The sequence below is a fragment of the Mesoplodon densirostris genome, chromosome 10 (assembly GCF_025265405.1).
Source record: "Mesoplodon densirostris isolate mMesDen1 chromosome 10, mMesDen1 primary haplotype, whole genome shotgun sequence".
Classification (NCBI taxonomy): Eukaryota; Metazoa; Chordata; class Mammalia; order Artiodactyla; family Ziphiidae; genus Mesoplodon; species Mesoplodon densirostris.
Genome location: NC_082670.1, coordinates 38,851,051 through 38,873,199, shown reverse-complemented (window position 1 = coordinate 38,873,199; position 22,149 = coordinate 38,851,051). Strand labels below are relative to the sequence as shown.

At 37.9% G+C, this 22,149-nt stretch overlaps 1 protein-coding gene across 5 annotated transcripts in view; it reads right to left on the bottom strand.

Annotated features, from left to right (window-relative positions):
• FKBP5 (FKBP prolyl isomerase 5) overlaps positions 1 to 22,149 on the bottom strand; it is a 111,669-nt gene that overhangs the window by 30,634 nt on the left and 58,886 nt on the right. For all 5 annotated transcript variants that reach the window (XM_060109385.1, XM_060109383.1, XM_060109384.1 and 2 more), the window contains 2 exons: positions 6,194 to 6,336; positions 5,118 to 5,232 (listed from right to left, as the gene is read on the bottom strand). In XM_060109385.1, the coding sequence (XP_059965368.1) occupies positions 5,118 to 5,232; positions 6,194 to 6,336 (258 nt within the window). The remainder of the gene's footprint in view (positions 1 to 5,117; positions 5,233 to 6,193; positions 6,337 to 22,149) is intronic.

The following is a 22,149-nucleotide window of genomic DNA, read 5'->3' as shown; positions in this document are numbered from 1 at the left end:
AAGAGGGAAAGCAGGACACCTTAACCTTGATAAGTGACAATACAATAAATTTTTATCAAATTGGTTTGTTCTGGAAAACCAAAAAGGGCTTTCGGGAGAAAAAGTAAGAATAAACCATTTACTCTAAAATTTCCCAGGAAAGTACAATCTAACAAGATGAGAGACAAAAAAATTAGTCATTGCCCTTTCTTAATACATTTAGAAACAGAAAAAATAAAATTATATAAAGGATTATTCACATACATTAAAAATTCTACTCATAGTATATTATCCTTCACGCAAAAAGGGGACATAAAAATACATGTATCTGCTCATTTCTGCAAAAAAATACAATAATAAACCAGGAACTAATAAGATTGGTTACCTATAGGAGGTAGGAAGGAACAGAGTGGAAATAATGAGAAACTGGGAACAGGTTAGTAGGGATGAGGGGGCGAATAACACTTCTGAGTATATCTTTTTGTATCGTCTAGAATTATGGTAATGTTTCATACACCAAAAAAACAAATAAATAATTAAAACCTACCAGAGTGTGGGGGGAACCCCAATGGAAGGTAAACATAACAAATGAACTTAACGGTATTACAAATGAATAACATAACCATACTGAAGGGAATGAGGATGAAAGAACTAACCTAAGTTGGAAAACAGTGTTTTCAATGTATGCTATAGGCTAATGACAAAAGGAAGTATACTCAGATATTTCCTACTTAGGAAAAAAAAATTTTTTTTTAATTTATTTATTTAGGCTGCGCTGGGTCTTAGTTGCGGCATGCAGGATCTTTGTTGCAGCATGCAGACTCTTAGTTGCAGCATGCGTGCAGGATCTAGTTCCCCGACCAGGGGTTGAACCCGGGCCCCCTGAACTGGGAGCATGGAGTCTTACCCACTGGACCACGAGGGAAGTCCCAGGAAATTTGTTTTTCACAGGGGTATGGGTTAGCAATTCTGAAACTACTTTCTGTATATACCATGATTGAGCAAATAAATAAATATACTGTGGATAATGAGAGCCAGGTTTCTCACTGTTGGAGAAAGCAATTTGAAAGAAGCAAAGAGAGGTAGCTAAAACAAATCTGTGGTGGGCTGAAACTGAAAGTGTCAGTATGTACTCATAGTTTTTAATATATATATACAGACTAATACAGAAGTACACATAGAATGTGTATATATGCATGTCGAGATATATGTATTTTTTAGCTCTGTTAAGAGGTTCTAGAAGCAATAACATTCCATAGCATGAGTATACCTAGCACCCAGGTCTTCATTTCTAAATACCATTCTCCAGTAAAAGGAATCAGCTCCTTGGAGGAATGGCTGATTCCAGACCGGGGGCAGGAAAATTACCAAATAAGCCCTAAGCATCTAGTGGTGTCATTAAGTAAGAAAGTGCTCAAGAAACAATGTTGAAAGGACCAAAGAGCCAAGTTGAAGGAGTTTCCAATGGCCAAATCTGGGACAATCTGAGCAACAAAATAAATAAGAATAGTAATGAATAATAACCTACAGAATAAAATGACATCCATGGGTCAATACTGATACAAATAAACAACTGAATAAACAGGGGAGAAGAGGCAGCTCTTCCTTACAGCAGGATTCTAATTAAATGTAGAAGAAACAGTGGACATAGAAAAATCACCATTAGGCAAATACCATAGTAATAACTGTTGCATACAAAAATCATTCATGGATGCTAAAATTAGTGTGTGAAGGTGTGATGTAAAAGAGGTTATCTGCATAGTTTCCAAGTATTTCCTTCCCAATGAGATACTTAGTAATTAGACAGAGAAAAATAGTAACTTCACAGTGGAGAAACATGGCAGATCCCACCTTAACCAAGTGGCCCAAGTTAACATCAACAGTAATGAGACATCAATGTCATGTACTTCCTGATAATGATAAACAGAGATGGGCACATCACTTATGTATTTTTCCAAATATGCATAGCCTCAATCTAATCAGGGGAAAACATCAAACCAACCCAAATTGAGGGATATTCTACAATAATTGGCCTTCAATTATTTAACTTTAACTTCAAAAGTGTTAAAGTCATGAAAAACACAAAGACTGATCAACTGTCACAGACTGGAGGAGACAAGGAGACATGACAACTAAATTACAATGTTGGATCCTGAATTTGATGGTGGACTTGAAAAAGGACATCAGCGTGCAACAGGTGAAATTCAAATAAGATTTGTAGAATAGTTAATAGCACTGAATCAATGTTAATTTCCTGATTTTGATAAAAGTACTGTGGTTAAGGGATGTCAACATTAGGGGAAGCTGGGTGAAGCATATAAGGAAATTCTCTGTACTAGTTCTGCAACTTTTCCATAAGTCAAAAATTATTTCAAAATGAAAAGTTAAAAAAATGACTCCAATTGAAAATATTACCAAAAGCAAGATTTGATTTAATTTAGCCTGCTCCAAAGTTAACTCTACAGTGGTAGTTTTGTGGTATTGCCTATAGCTGGCAAGTTTTTCCTTTTAATTTAGTTGATAAAAACCTCCAATTTTACAATATATAAATTGTTAAATCTGGGGAGTCACTGTATCACAGGGGGAAAAACCCTCTACTTCTGTATATGTTTGAAATTTTTCATAATAAAAATTTAAAATACATGTTATAGACAAGATTTTTAAGTGCTTGTTAATATATTGAGGAGAATTTTCTATCATTCCTATAACCTTCATAAACATTTAGAATTCTATCAGGAATTTTTCGGGCTAGTAGGACCTTAGAAATTAAGGCGTCTACCCCTGCGTCACTGGACAGGAAAGAAGCTGATGCCAGAGAGGCAATGTCTAGTTAGAGTGGGCCAAAGCCTGAACCCTATCTTCCAGCTCCTGGTCCAGGTATTTCTCCAACACTATACACCTGAGCTCTTCTTCATTTATTCTACAACTTATCAAGAGTGATAACTATCTAAACACTTTAACTACAATAGAACAGTAATACTATTTATAACTGTTTCCAATTTAAAAAAAAACAACTAAATTTGAACTAATTTGCCAGACTCGTGGAAATGAAACATGCGTTCAAAGTAGAATGTAAAATAATGTTGTGGTTCAATACGCAACATTAAAGATGAGAAAATCAACTATTCTAGTTTACATTTTAAAAATGAACTCTTTAGGCCTTTTATATTGATATCAATAGTTCACACTGCCATCCTTATTTAGTAATCTGATTTTTTTTCAATTCTTTTTATTTTATTTATTTTTATTTTTGGCTGTGTTGGGTCTTTGTTGCTGCACACAGGCTTTCTCTAGTTGTGGTGAGTGGGGGCTACTGTACGCAGGCTTCTCATTGCACTGGCTTCTCTTGTTGCGGAGCACCAGCTCTAGGTGCGCGGGCTTCAGTAGTTGTGGCTCACGGGTTCTAGAGTGCAGGCTCAGTAGTTGTGGCACACTGGCTTAGTTGCTCTGCAGCATGTGGGAACTTCCTGAACCAGGGTTGGAACCCGTGTCCCCTGCATTGGCAGGCAGAGTCTTAACCACTGTGCCACCAGGGAAGCCCAGTGATTTGATTTTTTTTTTTTTTTTTTTTTGCTGTATGTGGGCCTCTCACTGTTGTGGCCTCTCCCATTGCGGAGCACAGGCTCCGGACGCGCAGGCCCAGCAGCCATGGCTCACAGGCCCAGCCGCTCCGCGGCATGTGGGATCCTCCCGGGCCGGGGCACGAACCCGTGTCCCCTGCATCGGCAGGCGGACTCTCAACCACTGCGCCACCAGGGAAGCCCAGTGATTTGATTTTTTAAGGGAAGTATTTCTTTCTTTTTAAAATTTAAAAAGTTTTTTTGGCTGCGCCACACAGCTTACAAAATCTTAATTCCCCAACCAGGGACTTGAAACTGGGCCATAGCAGTAAAAGTGCTGAGTCCTAACCATTGGACCACCAGGGAATTCCCTTGATTTTTTTTTTTTTATAACTTAAAAAAAATTTTTTTTAATTTATTTGTTCTATTTATTCATCTTTGGCTGCATCAGATCCCCGCTTCTGCACACGGGTCCCCTCCAGCTGTGGCAAGCGGGGGCCACTCCTTACCGTGGCACACAGGCCCAGTTGCTCTCCCAGACCAGGGGTTGAACCCGCATCCCCTGCATTCGCAGGCGGACCCCAACCACTGCGCCACCAGGGAAGCCCTCCCTTGATTTTTTTAAATGGAAGTATTTCTTTATGTTTTCTCACTACTGTCTTTTTTGAAGTACTTCAACTCAGTAAATGCCATCTTGCAAACATTTATCCATGCAGAAAGCATTTACTGAACAACAAATGTGTGTAAGGCTCTGTAGGTGATGCTGGAAACAAAAATATGAAGAAAGATTCTCGTCCTCCAGCACTCACTGTATACTAGGGAAATGGGCAGATGCTGATTAGAATATAAAGTAACAAGTAGTGTACACACAATGTGTGTACACCTCCCTCTGGGAGGGTGGACGGGTGCTCAGTTGACCCAGTCCTCAGTCCTGTCCTTATATCCAACTTATTAGCAAATGAAGAAAATGGAATAGCTGCAGGTCACTTAATAAATGACAAAAGCAGAGCTTGAACCCAGGTCTCCTGACACAGAACAGAATAAACTATTCTCCTGTTTTGATCTAACTAAAATGATGAACTGTTTTTTATCTTGATGACAGCCAGTGAAATGGGTTTGATAGCCCTGACGGGCATTACAATCTACTACTCTATTTAGTAACTCTGTAACCTTGGGTAATTTACATAACTTCTCTGAACTCACTTTTCTCACCTAGGGATAATTAATCATAGCTCAAAAGGTTATCGTGAGTAATAAATAAATAATATATAAGGCAACTAATATAGCTGTTGGCACACCAAGGAGTCCACAGACTAAGAATTCCTTGATGGATGGGCTTACCTTTTACTCATTGTTTTGAGTTTGAAGAGGCTGGTACATTTCTTGGCACACACAGGTTGAATGAATATTTACTAAATGAAGTCACTTTTTAAAAAATGTTGAATTTAAAACTATTAAGAGGTATATATTCAATATATTTATTTTCATAAACAGATTTTTTAAAACGAAATCTCCATTTCATCCACATAATTGGAACCCAACTTTTAAGGACCAGTTCCCTCTCGCAGCAGTACTTACTTTCTACTGTCGCTCCTTCGTTTGGGTTTGAATAACCTTCTCCTTTCCGTTTGATTCTTCGGATAATACCTCCATCTTCAAATAAATCCTCTCCTTTGAAATCAAGAAGCTCAATCTAGAAAGGAAAAAGGAAAAAGGGATCTGACTGAGAACGGACCAAAAAAGCCAATTTAACATACTTAAAGGCAAGGGCAACCACTCTCCTTTCATTTTACAAAATAAAACTCTGTTTTATATTTATCTATGCTTCTTGGTTATTGGAAAAGTAGGGAAAAAAGAACACTGCACTTTTCAATACCTGGAAAGAAACTTCATGTAATGATAATGTCTAGGACTACATCCTGTGGGGCTGCAGAGCAAAGACAGACAGGAAATACTAGGAAAACTGCCTTGTGGGCAAAAAGCCAGAGTGACACAGTGCTGGCCCAGACTATTTTGTCTGACTCTAGAGGCCACCACTTTTTCACCCCAGATTCATGGAATCCCCTTCTTAAAATTAAGACTAAATCTTATGAATCAGGCCTACAACCAACTAAAGGTGTACTTTACCTAGCTACAATGTTTTAGGCATTTCCCCTCTTTAATTTTTTAATTAAGTATGGCCAAATATATATAATTCAACACAAGATGAATACCATTTTATCACCATCTACTGCTTCTAATGAGGAAGTGAGATCTGTGACACTTATAAACCTCTGTAATATGAAAATAGCTTTACAACTTGCTTTATAGCTTTAGGTATATTTCAACATGTATCTCCCACATTTCCATCCTGTCTTCTGATCAGGTTTGAGTATGTCATAACTCATACCACTGACCAGAACCTTTATTTCTAAGCCTGTTGTCTTCTGTTTATTTGGATATGACCATTTTCTGCCAGAGACACGTTTCTAAGAAAGCACTGGCACACATCCCTTGGGTTTGTGGGAAACAATTCAAGAAGCCAAGCTCCAAAATAAATAAGTTGGATCTGATTCTCAATAGCAAGCTCAGCTCCTTGTTCCACTGCCTGTTGCTTTGGAGCCAGCACTATAGTAGAGCAGATGCTAACAAGGCAACATCACACACATACTTGCCTCAAAAAAGAGAGTTGCATTCGAGGGAATTTTGGGGAGACTGCCAGCCAAGCCATATGCATATTCTGGTTTGCACAGTAAATGACAGATCTCTCCTTTCTTCATGGTAGCCACCCCAATGTCCCATGCCTTGATAACTTGGCCTAGGAGAAAGGAAAAAGTGGTTGAAAGCTATAGGCCATATTTTAAAAGACTTAACTGTCACGAAGCAAAAGTTCAAACAAATTTCCAATTCCTTACATACTATTCAGCTAGGAAGTAGGGGCTAAAAAAAACCTCAGTAAGACCTATACACTAAGAAATAAATGGTGATTTTTTTTTTTTTGAGGGCTATCAGAGAAGATTCTCTGCTGAGAAGGATGAAAGTAGTATCAGTTTCTGAACTGCTCAAAGACTAAGTCTTTGAAAAGTGGCAGTAACATCATCTTTGAAATGTGGCTGGGCTGCAGTTGTTGCTTAATTTATAATTTCAACCATAAGAATAAGTGCGTGTTTTCTAGGCAGAAATGGAACAAAAATAGTATAGAAAATGGAATTTGTCCTAAGAAAGCTTATAATTTAGTTGGGCAGACAAAAACAACAAACAAGAAACCGGAAAAGTATAAATTATATAAAAAGGCCCATGAAACAGATTTCTTCTCAAAATTTAGAGTAAGAAAAAAAGTGGGTTTTGTTTTTCTAAAAAACCCAGAATGATATGTGTCCTTTTTTGCCAAATCACAAGGAGTGCAGAACTCAGAATTTTTTTTTTTTTTTTTGCCTACTTCCAGGAAACAAAGCTTACTGCTCAGCTGTAGAACTATATTAACCTATATAATTGTAATTGTGTCTTACAATAAGCAGTCCCAAATCCTTGGGAAACAATAGAAAATGTACAAAATTTCAAGGGATAATATACACATTTGAGGTGCTATGTCAAAGACTTAAGTATTCAAAGTGAGATCAGGTAATAAGCAATGAACTCCAGAGAAGGTGAATTTTGAAGAGAGCTATTACCTTGAACTGAGAACTGATGTTAGGATTAGAGTAAGGATGATTAGAATAAGGGGAACCCTATACTAAGGTATGTAAGTAGATATGGACAAAGCATTTGTGACTCATGAATTCAGCTTAGTCTTAGGCATTACAACTTTTCATAATACCAGATACACTTATTTTAGTTAAAAGTGTATATAAGGGGGCTTCCCTGGTGGCGCAGTGGTTGAGAGTCCACCTGCCGATGCAGGGGACACAGGTTCGTGCCCTGGTCCGGGAAGATCCCCCATGCCGCGGAGCAGCTGGGCCCGTGAGCCATGGCCGCTGAGAATACGCGTCTGGAGCCTGTGCTCCGCAACGGGAGAGGCCACAACAGTGAGAGGCCCGCGTACCGCAAGAAAAAAAAAAAGTGTATATAAGGTATACATGCCAATTATTAAAACACACATGAGAGAAAGATATAAGTGAAAGGTAAAAGATCATCCATTCCCTCCTTAAAAGAAGCCACTGTTATGTTTTTTTTGTATCCATCCACTGTGTGCTGTCGCTTTTAAAAAAATTTAAAACACAAATGACAGCATACTATACATTCAGTTCTGAACTGTTTTCTCATTACATAGATATATATTTTAATTACATAGAAATGTTATAAATAAATATATGTTTAAAATTTATTCATTTATGTGTATATAGATATCTTTATCCATCAGCAGATAGGATATGCGTTTTAGGGGTTAGACGTGCAGTCTGCTTTAACTTCAGACTGACTAAATTAGAATACCAGGTCGGCCCCATATTAGTTGTGTGACCTTGTGCAGGTTTCCTCATCTTCAAAATGTAGATAATAATAGTACCTGCCATATAGTTGTTCCAAGAATTATTAGATAAAATATGTCAAGTGCCTGGCATATAATATGTATTTAACAAAGGATAATTATCATCTTCGTAAATACATACTGATCTACTTCATTCTCAGTGGCTGCATAATATTCCCGTCACTCTACTATTGAGATACATTGTCAACAGTACTCTAATAAGAATTTTTGTCCCTTATGTTTGCCTATTTTGTGCAAGTATATTTGGAAGGTAGATTCCTAGAAGTACAAAGGTGATGTGCACTTTCCATTTGATAGTGCCCAACTGCCCTTCCAAAAGGGCTACATCAATTTATATGCCCACACACGGTTCCAATGTGAAAACAGTCTAGAATCATCAGATGAAATGTAAAGTCTGCTGTTGACAGGCTGCTCTACTGTCACTGATGCTCGTCAAAGACTGCAATGGTTTTAGTGTGGGCCATTTAGAACAACTTTTTTTTTTACTCTCAACTCTGATATTTTAAGACAAATACCTTACACCCTCTTTCAGGAAATCTTTGTATTATGGGGTTACTACTGTACATTTGTTCAAGGCATTCAGCCAATTACTGAGGAGCAAAGGCCTGTCTAGGTACTAAAAATACAAAGGTGGCTGTTCCCTTCTTCCTTCCAAGAAACATGCAATGTAGTATGGCTAGTGGAGCAGAAAGATACCTGCCCTGATTTTTTTAGCATGGTGAACACTAACATAAGAGTACAAACAGGGGCTTTTGCCTTGGGGTGGGGTTGGAACAGTCAGCAAAAGCTTACTTCACAGATGATGCCTATGCTAGGCCTTAGAAGTTGGAAACATCAGCCTGGCTATTAAATCCACAGGAGCCTCAAGCTGAATAAATCATGCCTATGCCTTTGGCTCTTCTTCTCATTCAGGAACGTTAAAGCTTCTTTTAAACACTGCGCTTTAGACACTGAAGGAAACACGCTGAGCAAAGAGCCAGACTGATATGAACACAGGTATATTTCTAAAACTGCCAATCTTGGGTCTCTTTTCTTAAAAAGCACTTCCCCCTGATTTAAAAAATAATAATACATACTCATTATAGAACACTTGGAAAGTATATAAAAGCACAGAGAATAAAAAAACTCTGAAATTTCAGCATCTGGAGTAAACTGTCAATTTCTTGGCTCATTTTCTTCCAATTGTGTTATGTATACTTTGTTTACATATTAAATTTTTATATATACATTCTTAAAATTCTGATCATAGTTTATTTGGTTTTGTAGCCTACTCTGCATTTCACATTATATGAGCATTTTTCTTGTTAAATATCTGAAAACATGACTTTTAATAACTATATGCTATTTACTATTTCATCTTTTAAATATGCCATAATTTCATTACTCCCACTAATAAATATTTAAATTGCTTTTAAAAAATTTTTACTCTTATTAAGTTGCAATGAACAACTCTGCACCTAAATCTTCACATGATTTTTTTTTTTTTGCATAATGAAAGTCTCTTACCTGACACATTAGGACTATGGTTGTAGGTTAATTTAAAATGTTGCTTTAAGTGAGGAATCATAAAAATGAACATATACAACCTAAAACTTTTTTTAAACTTAAAACCTATCAAAGTATATTAATTCACTAATCCTGTGATAGAAGTCCAAGGCCTTGTCTGCATGTGACAAGTGATAAGAGTTCTATATCATCTTTACTATATAAATCACACTTATGGCATAATCACTTGCAACTTACAACATGGATTTCTTTAAAGTGAAGTAAGAAGTAGAAGACACTTGTAAAAAGCAATCAGTATGTGGAATCCTTCTGGTAAAAATGTGTTCTGAATGGCCTACTTATTTCATCTAGAGTTTACCCACCCCTAATTCAACTGCCATTTTTTAAAAGATATTTATTTATTTATTTGACTGCCCTGGGTCTTAGTTGTGGCACGCAGGATCTTTTAGTTGCAGCATGCGAACTCTTAGTTGTGGCATGTGAGATCTAGTTCCCTGACCAGGGATCAAACCCGGGCCACCTGCATCGGGAGCTTGGAGCCTTAGCCACTGGACCACCAGGGAAGTCCCTCAATAGCCATTTAAAAAAGGCTTTTAGCAATTCACTTTTTTTTTTTTTTTTTTTTTTTTTTGCGGTACGCGGGCCTCTCACTGTTGTGGCCTCTCCCGTTGTGCAGCACAGGCTCTGGACGCGCAGGCTCAGCGGCCATGGCTCATGGGCCCAGACGCTCTGCGGCATGTGGGATCTTCCCGGACCGGGGCACGAACCCATGTCCCCTGCCTCGGCAGGCGGACTCTCAACCACTGTGCCACCAGGGAAGCCCAGCAATTCACTTTAATAAGTCTTTCCAAAGATGTTAACTTAGTTTTCACAGAAATAAGTCCCATTTCTTATTACACTAATTTCAGAGTTTTATATACTATCTAATAAATTTATATAATTACAAAAAGGACAATGGATATAAACAAGTTTAGACTGATTCTTTTTTTTTTTTTTTTTTTTTTAAGACTGATTCTTAATAAGAGTCTGAGGAAGAAAAAAGCACACCCTAATGTCTGGAAACTGCCTGACACTTACAGCTAGGCCTTGGTGATTCTGAAGCTGGACTGGGGCACACAGCTAGGCCATGTTATTCTCCCGTTGGACATAACAATCTCACAAAACATCAACATCAGACAAGGTCACTCTGAGACCATGAAAAAGTGAGACAAAACAAGAACACTTCAAAATTTTGTCGAGCATGGACAAAAAACAAGGTCCCTGTGCCACCTACAAAATACCAAACATCCCCCTCTCCTGGTGACATGAGTGACTTCTGCTTCTCTACAGGTGCAGCTTTAGTCTCACTCCAGTCAGCCCTCCTCCTAGATAAGATTTACTAAGATACCCAAAGAATCACCTGCATCCCAACAATATCCAATCCAGAGCAAATCCCTTCTTCCTTAAACTCTTCCCCAAATCACCTAATACAAGTCCAAATCCTGTAAAAGACCTTTTGAACACTCTGAGGCACCTCCAGTTTCCCACGGTGTGCAGTCTACCTCCCTACGAGTAATAAACCCAACTTGTTCACTATAGTTGTTCCTAGTGGTCTGTGGGTGGAGGGCATTGACAAGGCTCACTCAACTGGCTGAAGCAGAGTGCAGGGCCACAGTGAAGAATAGGAAACTAGCAGTATCACTCAGTGTATCTACAAGTGGAATGGAGAGCAGCAGTTAGTCTGGAGTTGGTTAAGCAAGCTTCTACCGTATTTCCTTAGATTCAATTACTAGAAGTAGAATTACTGGGTCAAAGCATAAACATTTTTAAGATTCTTGATCTTTGGGATCTTTTGATCTTCAGGGTCTTAACTGTAGGTATAATACACCAAGAATATATAAACGCAATTTATTCTTCCACTTGTTCTGGACTTCAATTTTACCGGCTCAAACACAATTTATCAATTTCAGTACTCCTATTCCATTAGCAACAAAATCTGAAATAAGAATATATATTTACACAAATATATAATATATCTATCTATAAGTGTAAATGCTTTTTATATATACCTAACTATAGGGAATTGAAACGTTAAAAGTGTACAAAGCCCAGTATAAAAGCAATGCACTGTACTTTTTTCTTCTCTCTGAAGAATATTATATTTTTTCTGATTAAGAAAATCAAAATTTTTTTAAAAGTTGTTTATTTTTTATTTTTTTTTTGCTTTATAACAAATTTAATCAGTTATACATATACATATGTTCCCATATCCCCTCCCTTTTGCGTCTCCCTCCCATCCTCCCTATCCCACCCCTCCAGGCGGTCACAAAGCACCGAGCTGATCTCCCTGTGCTATGCGGCTGCTTCCCACTAGCTATCTACCTTACGTTTGGTAGTGTATATATGTCCATGCCTCTCTTTCACTTTGTCACAGCTTACCCTTCCCCCTCCCCATATCCTCAAGTCCATTCTCTAGTAGGTCTGTGTCTTTATTCCTGTCTTACCCCTATGATCTTCATGATATTTTTTTTTCTTAAATTCCATATATATGTGTCAGCATACAGTATTTGTCTTTCTCTTTCTGACTTACTTCACTCTGTATGACAGACTCTAGGTCCATCCACCTCATTACAAATAGCTCAATTTCGTTTCTTTTTATGGCTGAGTAATATTCCACTGTATATATGTGCCACATCTTCTTTACCCATTCATCCGATGATGGACACTTAGGTTGTTTCCATCTCTGGGCTATTGTAAATAGGGCTGCTATGAACATTTTGGTACATGTCTGTTTTTGAATTATGGTTTTCTCAGGGTATATGCCCAGTAGTGGGATTGCTGGGTCATATGGTAGTTCTATTTGTAGTTTTTTAAGGAACCTCCATACTGTTCTCCATAGTGGCTGTACCAATTCACATTCCCACCAGCAGTGCAAGAGTGTTCCCTTTTTTCCACACCCTCTCCAGCATTTTTTTTTTTTTTTTTTTCGGTATGCGGGCCTCTCACTGTTGTGGCCTCTCTCGTTGCGGAGCACAGGCTCCGGACGCGCAGGCTCCGGACGCGCAGGCCCAGCGGCCATGGCTCACGGGCCCAGCCTCTCCGTGGCATATGGGATCCTCCCAGACCGGGGCACGAACCCGTATCCCCTGCATCGGCAGGCGGACTCTCAACCACTGCGCCACCAGGGAGGCCCTCCAGCATTTATTGTTTCTAGATTTTTTGATAATGGCCATTCTGACTGGTGTGAGATGATATATCATTGTAGTTTTGATTTGCATTTCTCTAATGAGTAAAGATGTTGAGCATCCTTTCATGTGTTTGTTGGCAGTCTGTATATCTTCTGTGGAGAAATGTCTATTTAGGTCTTCTGCCCATTTTTGGATTGGGTTGTTTTTTTTTTTTTTTTGCGGTATGCGGGCCTCTCACTGTTGTGGCCTCCCCCGTTGCGGAGCACAGGCTCCGGACGCGCAGGCTCCGGACGCGCAGGCTCAGCGGCCATGGCTCACGGGCCCAGCCGCTCCGCGGCATATGGGATCCTCCCAGACCGGGGCACGAACCCGTATCCCCTGCATCGGCAGGCGGACTCTCAACCACTTGCGCCACCAGGGAGGCCCGGGTTGTTTGTTTTTTTTGTTATTGAGCTGCATGAGCTGCTTATAAATTTTGGAGATTAATCCTTTGTCAGTTGCTTCATTTGCAAATATTTTCTCCCATTCTGAGGGTTGTCTTTTGGTCTTGTTTATGGTTTCCTTTGCTGTGCAAAAGCTTTGAAGTTTCATTAGGTCCTATGTGTTTATTTTTGTCTTTATTTCCATTTCTCTAGGAAGTGGGTCAAAAAGGATCTTGCTGTGATTTATGTCATAGAGTGTTCTGCCTATGTTTTCCTCTAAGAGTTTGATAGTGTCTAGCCTTACATTTAGGTCTTTAATCCATTTTGAGCTTATTTTTGTGTATGGTGTTAGGGAGTGATCTAATCTCATACTTTTACATGTCCCTATCCAGTTTTCCCAGCACCACTTATTGAAGAGACTGTCCTTTCCCCACTGTACATTCCTGCCTCCTTTATCAAAGATAAGGTGACCATACGTCCGTGGGTTTATCTCTGGGCTTTCTATCCTGTTCCATTGATCTATCTTTCTGTTTTTGTGCCAGTACCATACTGTCTTGATTACTGTAGCTTTGTAGTATAGTCTGAAGTCAGGGAGCCTGATTCCTCCAGCTCCATTTTTCGTTCTCAAGATTGCTTTGGCTATTCAGGGTCTTTTGTGTTTCCATATAAATTGTGAATTTTTTTGTTCTAGTTCTGTGAAAAATGCCAGTGGTAGTTTGATAGGGATTGCATTGAATCTGTAGATTGCTTTGGGTAGTAGAGTCATTTTCACAATGTTGATTCTTCCAATCCAAGAACATGGTACATCTCTCCATCTATTTGTATCATCTTTAATTTCTTTCATCAGTGTCTTATAATTTTCTGCATACAGGTCTTATGTCACCTTAGGTAGGTTTATTCCTAGATATTTTATTCTTTTTGTTGCAATGGTAAATGGGAGTGTTTCCTTGATTTCACTTTCAGATTTTTCATCATTAGTATATAGGAATGCCAGAGATTTCTGTGCATTCATTTTGCATCCTGCAACTTTACCAAATTCATTGATTAGCTCTAGTAGTTTTCTGGCAGCATCTTTAGGATTCTCTATGTATAGTATCATGCCATCTGCAAACAGTGACAGCTTTACTTCTTCTTTTCCAATTTGGATTCCTTTTATTTCCTTTTCTTCTCTGATTGCTGTGGCTAAAACTTCCAAAACTATGTTGAATAAGAGTGGTGAGAGTGGGCAACCTTGTCTTGTTCCTGATCTTAGTGGAAATGGTTTCAGTTTTTCACCATTGAGGACGATGCTGGCTGTGGGTTTGTCATATATGGCCTTGATTATGTTGAGGAAAGTTCCCTCTATGCCTACTTTCTGCAGGGTTTTTATCATAAATTGGTGTTGAATTTTGTTGAAAGCTTTCTCTGCATCTATTGAGATGATCATATGGTTTTTCTCCTTCAATTTGTTAATATGGTGTATCACGTTGATTGATTTGCGTATATTGAAGAATCCTTGCATTCCTAGAATAAACCCCACTTGATCATGGTGTATGATCCTTTTAATGTGCTGTTGGATTCTGTTTGCTAGTATTTTGTTGAGGATTTTTGCATCTATGTTCATCAGTGATATTGGCCTGTAGTTTTCTTTCTTTGTGACATCCTTGTCTGGTTTTGGTATCAAGGTGATGGTGGCCTCGTAGAATGAGTTTGGGAGTGTTCCTCCCTCTGCTATATTTTGGAAGAGTTTGAGAAGGATAGGTGTTAGCTCTTCTCTAAATGTTTGATAGAATTCGCCTGTGAAGCCATCTGGTCCTGGGCTTTTGTTTGTTGGAAGACTTTTTATCACAGTTTCAATTTCAGTGCTTGTGATTGGTCTGTTCATATTTACTATTTCTTCCTGATTCAGTCTTGGCAGGTTGTGCACTTCTAAGAATTTGTCCATTTCTTCCAGGTTGTCCATTTTATTGGCATAGGGTTGCTTGTAGTAATCTCTCATGATCTTTTGTATTTCTGCAGTGTCAGTTGTTACTTCTCCTTTTTCATTTCTAATTCTATTGATTTGAGTCTTCTCCCTTTTTTTCTTGATGAGTCTGGCTAATGGTTTATCAATTTTGTTTATCTTCTCAAAGAACCAGCTTTTAGTTTTATTGATCTTTGCTCTCGTTTCCTTCATTTCTTTTTCATTTATTTCTGATCTGATTTTTATGATTTCTTTCCTTCTGCTAACTTTGGGATGTTTTTGTTCTTCTTTCTCTAATTGCTTTAGGTGCAAGGTTAGGTTGTTTATTCGAGATGTTTCCTGTTTCTTAAGGTGGGATTGTATTGCTATAAACTTCCCTCTTAGAACTGCTTTTGCTGTATCCCATAGGTTTTGGGTCGTCGTGTCTCCATTGTCATTTGTTTCTAGGTATTTTTTAATTTCCTCTTTGATTTCTTCAGTGATCACTTCGTTATTAAGTAGTGTATTGTTTAGCCTCCATGTGTTTGTATTTTTTACAGCTCTTTTCCTGTAATTGATATCTAGTCTCATAGCATTGTGGTCGGAAATGATACTTGATACAATTTCAATTTTCTTAAATTTACCAAGGCTTGATTTGTGACCCAAGATATGATCTATCCTGGAGAATGTTCCATGAGCACTTGAGAAAAATGTGTATTCTGTTGTTTTTGGATGCAGTGTCCTATAAATATCAATTAAGTCCATCTTGTTTAATGTATCATTTAAAGCTTGTGTTTCCTTTTTAATTTTCATTTTGGATGATCTGTCCATTGGTGAAAGTGGGGTGTTAAAGTCCCCTACTATGATTGTGTTACTGTCGATTTCTCCTTTTATGGCTGTTAGTATTTGCCTTATGTATTGAGGTGCTCCTATGTTTGGTGCATAAATATTTACAATTGTTATATCTTCTTCTTGGATTGATCCCTTGATCATTATGTAGTGTCCTTCTTTGTCTCTTCTAGTAGTCTTTATTTTAAAGTCTATTTTGTCTGATATGAGAATTGGTACTCCAGCTTTCTTTTGGTTTCCATTTGCATGGAATATCTTTTTCCATCCCCTTACTTTCAGTCTGTATGTGTCTCTAGGTCTGAAGTGGGTCTCTTGTAGACAGCATATATATGGGTCTTACTTTTGTATCCATTCAGCCAATCTGTGTCTTTTGGTGGGAGCATTTAGTCCATTTACATTTAAGGTAATTATCGATATGTATGTTCCTATTCCCATTTTCTTAATTGTTTTGGGTTCGTTATTGTAGGTCTTTTCCTTCTGTTGTGTTTCTTGCCTAGAGAAGTTCCTTTAGCATTTGTTGTAAAGCTGGTTTGGTGGTGCTGAACTCTCTCAGCTTTTGCTTGTCTGTAAACGTTTTAATTTCTCCATCAAATCTGAATGAGGTCCTTGCTGGGTAGAGTAATCTTGGTTGCAGGTTTTTCTCCTTCATCACTTTAATTATGTCCTGCCACTCCCTTCTGGCTTGCAGAGTTTCTGCTGAGAGATCAGCTGTTATCCTGATGGAGATTCCCTTGTGTGTTATTTGTTGTGTTTGCCTTGCTGCTTTTAATATGATTTCTTTGTGTTTAATTTTTGACAGTTTGATTAATATGTGTCTTGGCGTATTTCTCCTCGGATTTATTCTGTATGGGACTCTCTGTGCCTCCTGGACTTGATTAACTATTTCCTTTCCCATATTAGGGAAGTTTTCAACTATAATCTCTTCAAATATTTTCTCAGTCCCTTTCTTTTTCTCTTCTTCTTCTGGAACCCCTATAATTCGAATGTTGGTGCGTTTAATGTTGTCCCAGAGGTCTCTGAGACTGTCCTCTGTTCTTTTCATTCTTTTTTCTTTATTTTGCTCTGCATCAGTTATTTCCACTATTTTATCTTCCACCTTACTTATCCGTTCTTCTGCCTCAGTTATTCTGCTATTGATCCCATCTAGAGTATTTTTTATTTCATGTATTGTGTTTTTAATTGATGCTTGATTCATCTTTAGTTCTTCTAGGTCCTTGTTAACTGTTTCTTGCATTTTGTCTATTCTATTTCCAAGATTTTGGATCTTGGAAATAGAATCTTGGATCATCTTTACCATCATTATTCTGAATTCTTTTTTTTTTTTTTTTTTTTTTTTTTTAATTTATTTTTTTTTTATTTTTTATTAGTTTCTGCTTTATAACAAAGTGAATCAGTCATACATATACATCTGTTCCCACATCCCTTCCCTCATGCATCTCCCTCCCTCCCACCCTCCCCATCCCACCCCTCCAGGCGGTCACAAAGCACCGAGCTGATCTCCCTGTGCTCTGCGGCTGCTTCCCACTATCTATCTACATTACGTTTGGTAGTGTATATATGTCCATGCCTCTCTTTCGCTTTGTCACAGCTTACCCTTCCCCCTCCCCATATCCTCAAGTCCATTCTCAAGTAGGTCTGTGTCTTTATTCCCGTTTTACCCCTAGGTTCTTCATGACATTTTTTTTCTTATATTCCATATATATGTGTTAGCATACGGTATTTGTCTTTCTCTTTCTGACTTACTTCACTCTGTATGACAGACTCTAGGTCTATCCACCTCATTACAAATAGCTCAGTTTCCTTTCTTTTTATGGTTGAGTAATATTCCATTGTATATATGTGCCACATCTTCTTTATCCATTCATCCGATGATGGACACTTAGGTTGTTTCCAGCTCCGGGCTATTGTGAATAGAGCTGCAATGAACATTTTGGTACATGTCTCTTTTTGAATTATGGTGTTCTCAGGGTATATGCCTAGTAGTGGGATTGCTGGGTCATATGGTAGTTCTATTTTTAGTTTTTTAAGGAACCTCCATACTGTTCTCCATAGTGGCTGTACCAATTCACATTCCCACCAGCAGTGCAAGAGGGTTCCCTTTTCTCCACACCCTCTCCAGCATTTATTGTTTCTAGATTTCTTGATGATGGCCATTCTGACTGGTGTGAGATGATATCTCATTGTAGTTTTGATTTGCATTTCTCTAATGATTACTGATGTTGAGCATTCTTTCATGTGTTTGTTGGCTGTCTGTATATCTTCTTTGGAGAAATGCCTATTTAAGTCTTCTGCCCATTTTTGGATTGGGTTGTTTGTTTTTTTGGTATTGAGCTGCATGAGCTGCTTATAAATTTTGGAGATTAATCCTTTGTCAGTTGCTTCATTTGCAAATATTTTCTCCCATTCTGAGGGTTGTCTTTTGGTCTTGTTTATGGTTTCCTTTGCTGTGCAAAAGCTTTTAAGTTTCATTAGGTCCCATGTGTTTATTTTTGTCTTTATTTCCATTTCTCTAGGAGGTGGGTCAAAAAGGATCTTGCTGTGATTTATGTCATAGAGTGTTCTGCCTATGTTTTCCTCTAGGAGTTTGATAGTGTCTGGCCTTACATTTAGGTCTTTAATCCATTTTGAGCTAATTTTTGTGTATGGTGTTAGGGAGTGATCTAATCTCATACTTTTACATGTCCCTGTCCAGTTTTCCCAGCACCACTTATTGAAGAGACTGTCCTTTCTCCACTGTACATTCCTGCCTCCTTTATCAAAGATAAGGTGACCATATGTCCGTGGGTTTATCTCTGGGCTTTCTATCCTGTTCCATTGATCTATCTTTCTGTTTTTGTGCCAGTACCATACTGTCTTGATTACTGTAGCTTTGTAGTATAGTCTGAAGTCAGGGAGCCTGATTCCTCCAGCTCCGTTTTTCATTCTCAAGATTGCTTTGGCTATTCGGGGTCTTTTGTTTTCCATACAAATTGTGAAATTTTTTGTTCTAGTTCTGTGAAAAATGCCATTGGTAGTTTGATAGGTATTGCATTGAATCTGTAGATTGCTCTGGGTAGTAGAGTCATTTTCACAATGTTGATTCTTCCAATCCAAGAACATGGTACATCTCTCCATCTATTTGTATCATCTTTAATTTCTTTCATCAGTGTCTTAAAATTTTCTGCATACAGGTCTTTTGTCTCCTTAGGTAGGTTTATTCCTAGATATCTTATTCTTTTTGTTGCAATGGTAAATGGGAGTGTTTCCTTGATTTCACTTTCAGATTTTTCATCATTAGTATATAGGAATGCCAGAGATTTCTGTGCATTAATTTTGTATCCTGCAACTTTACCAAATTCATTGATTAGCTCTAGTAGTTTTCTGGTAGCATCTTTAGGATTCTCTATGTATAGTATCATGTCATCTGCAAACAGTGACAGCTTTACTTCTTCTTTTCCGATTTGGATTCCTTTTATTTCCTTTTCTTCTCTGATTGCTGTGGCTAAAACTTCCAAAACTATGTTGAATAAGAGTGGTGAGAGTGGGCAACCTTGTCTTGTTCCTGATCTTAGTGGAAATGGTTTCAGTTTTTCACCATTGAGGACGATGCTGGCTGTGGGTTTGTCATATATGGCCTTTATTATGTTGAGGAAAGTTCCCTCTATGCCTACTTTCTGCAGGGTTTTTATCATAAATGGGTGTTGAATTTTGTCAAAAGCTTTCTCTGCATCTATTGAGATGATCATATGGTTTTTCTCCTTCAGTTTGTTAATATGGTGTATCACATTGATTGATTTGCGTATATTGAAGAATCCTTGCATTCCTCGAATAAACCCCACTTGATCATGGTGTATGATCCTTTTAATGTGCTGTTGGATTCTGTTTGCTAGTATTTTGTTGAGGATTTTTGCATCTATGTTCATCAGTGATATTGGCCTGTAGTTTTCTTTCTTTGTGACATCCTTGCCTGGTTTTGGTATCAAGGTGATGGTGGCCTCGTAGAATGAGTTCGGGAGTGTTCCTCCCTCTGCTATATTTTGGAAGAGTTTGAGAAGGATAGGTGTTAGCTCTTCTCTAAATGCTTGATAGAATTCGCCTGTGAAGCCATCTGGTCCTGGGCTTTTGTTTGTTGGAAGATTTTTAATCACAGTTTCAATTTCAGTGCTTGTGATTGGTCTGTTCATATTTTCTATTTCTTCCTGATTCAGTCTTGGCAGGTTGTGCATTTCTAAGAATTTGTCCATTTCTTCCAGGTTGTCCATTTTATTGGCATAGAGTTGCTTATAGTAATCTCTCATGATCTTTTGTATTTCTGCAGTGTCAGTTGTTACTTCTCCTTTTTCATTTCTAATTCTATTGATTTGAGTCTTCTCCCTTTTTTTCTTGATGAGTCTGGCTAATGGTTTATCAATTTTGTTTATCTTCTCAAAGAACCAGCTTTTAGTTTTATTGATCTTTGCTATCGTTTCCTTCATTTCTTTTTCATTTATTTCTGATCTGATTTTTATGATTTCTTTCCTTCTGCTAACTTTGGGATGTTTTTGTTCTTCTTTCTCTAATTGCTTTAGGTGCAAGGTTAGGTTGTTTATTCGAGATATTTCCTGTTTCTTAAGGTGGGATTGTATTGCCATAAACTTCCCTCTTAGAACTGCTTTTGCTGCATCCCATAGGTTTTGGGTCGTCGTGTCTCCATTGTCATTTGTTTCTAGGTATTTTTTAATTTCCTCTTTGATTTCTTCAGTGATCACTTCGTTATTAAGTAGTGTATTGTTTAGCCTCCATGTGTTTGTATGTTTTACAGCTCTTTTCCTGTAATTGATATCTAGTCTCATAGCATTGTGGTCGGAAAAGATACTTGATACAATTTCAATTTTCTTAAATTTACCAAGGCTTGATTTGTGACCCAAGATATGATCTATCCTGGAGAATGTTCCATGAGCACTTGAGAAAAATGTGTATTCTGTTGTTTTTGGATGCAGTGTCCTATAAATATCAATTAAGTCCATCTTGTTTAATGTATCATTTAAAGCTTGTGTTTCCTTTTTAATTTTCATTTTGGATGATCTGTCCATTGGTGAAAGTGGGGTGTTAAAGTCCCCTACTATGATTGTGTTACTGTCGATTTCTCCTTTTATGGCTGTTAGTATTTGCCTTATGTATTGAGGTGCTCCTATGTTTGGTGCATAAATATTTACAATTGTTATATCTTCTTCTTGGATTGATCCCTTGATCATTATGTAGTGTCCTTCTTTGTCTCTTCTAGTAGTCTTTATTTTAAAGTCTATTTTGTCTGATATGAGAATTGGTACTCCAGCTTTCTTTTGGTTTCCATTTGCATGGAATATCTTTTTCCATCCCCTTACTTTCAGTCTGTATGTGTCTCTAGGTCTGAAGTGGGTCTCTTGTAGACAGCATATATATGGGTCTTACTTTTGTATCCATTCAGCCAATCTGTGTCTTTTGGTGGGAGCATTTAGTCCATTTACATTTAAGGTAATTATCGATATGTATGTTCCTATTCCCATTTTCTTAATTGTTTTGGGTTCGTTATTGTAGGTCTTTTCCTTCTGTTGTGTTTCTTGCCTAGAGAAGTTCCTTTAGCATTTGTTGTAAAGCTGGTTTGGTGGTGCTGAACTCTCTCAGCTTTTGCTTGTCTGTAAACGTTTTAATTTCTCCATCAAATCTGAATGAGGTCCTTGCTGGGTAGAGTAATCTTGGTTGCAGGTTTTTCTCCTTCATCACTTTAATTATGTCCTGCCACTCCCTTCTGGCTTGCAGAGTTTCTGCTGAGAGATCAGCTGTTATCCTGATGGAGATTCCCTTGTGTGTTATTTGTTGTGTTTGCCTTGCTGCTTTTAATATGATTTCTTTGTGTTTAATTTTTGACAGTTTGATTAATATGTGTCTTGGCGTATTTCTCCTCGGATTTATTCTGTATGGGACTCTCTGTGCCTCCTGGACTTGATTAACTATTTCCTTTCCCATATTAGGGAAGTTTTCAACTATAATCTCTTCAAATATTTTCTCAGTCCCTTTCTTTTTCTCTTCTTCTTCTGGAACCCCTATAATTCGAATGTTGGTGCGTTTAATGTTGTCCCAGAGGTCTCTGAGACTGTCCTCTGTTCTTTTCATTCTTTTTTCTTTATTTTGCTCTGCATCAGTTATTTCCACTATTTTATCTTCCACCTTACTTATCCGTTCTTCTGCCTCAGTTATTCTGCTATTGATCCCATCTAGAGTATTTTTTATTTCATGTATTGTGTTTTTAATTGATGCTTGATTCATCTTTAGTTCTTCTAGG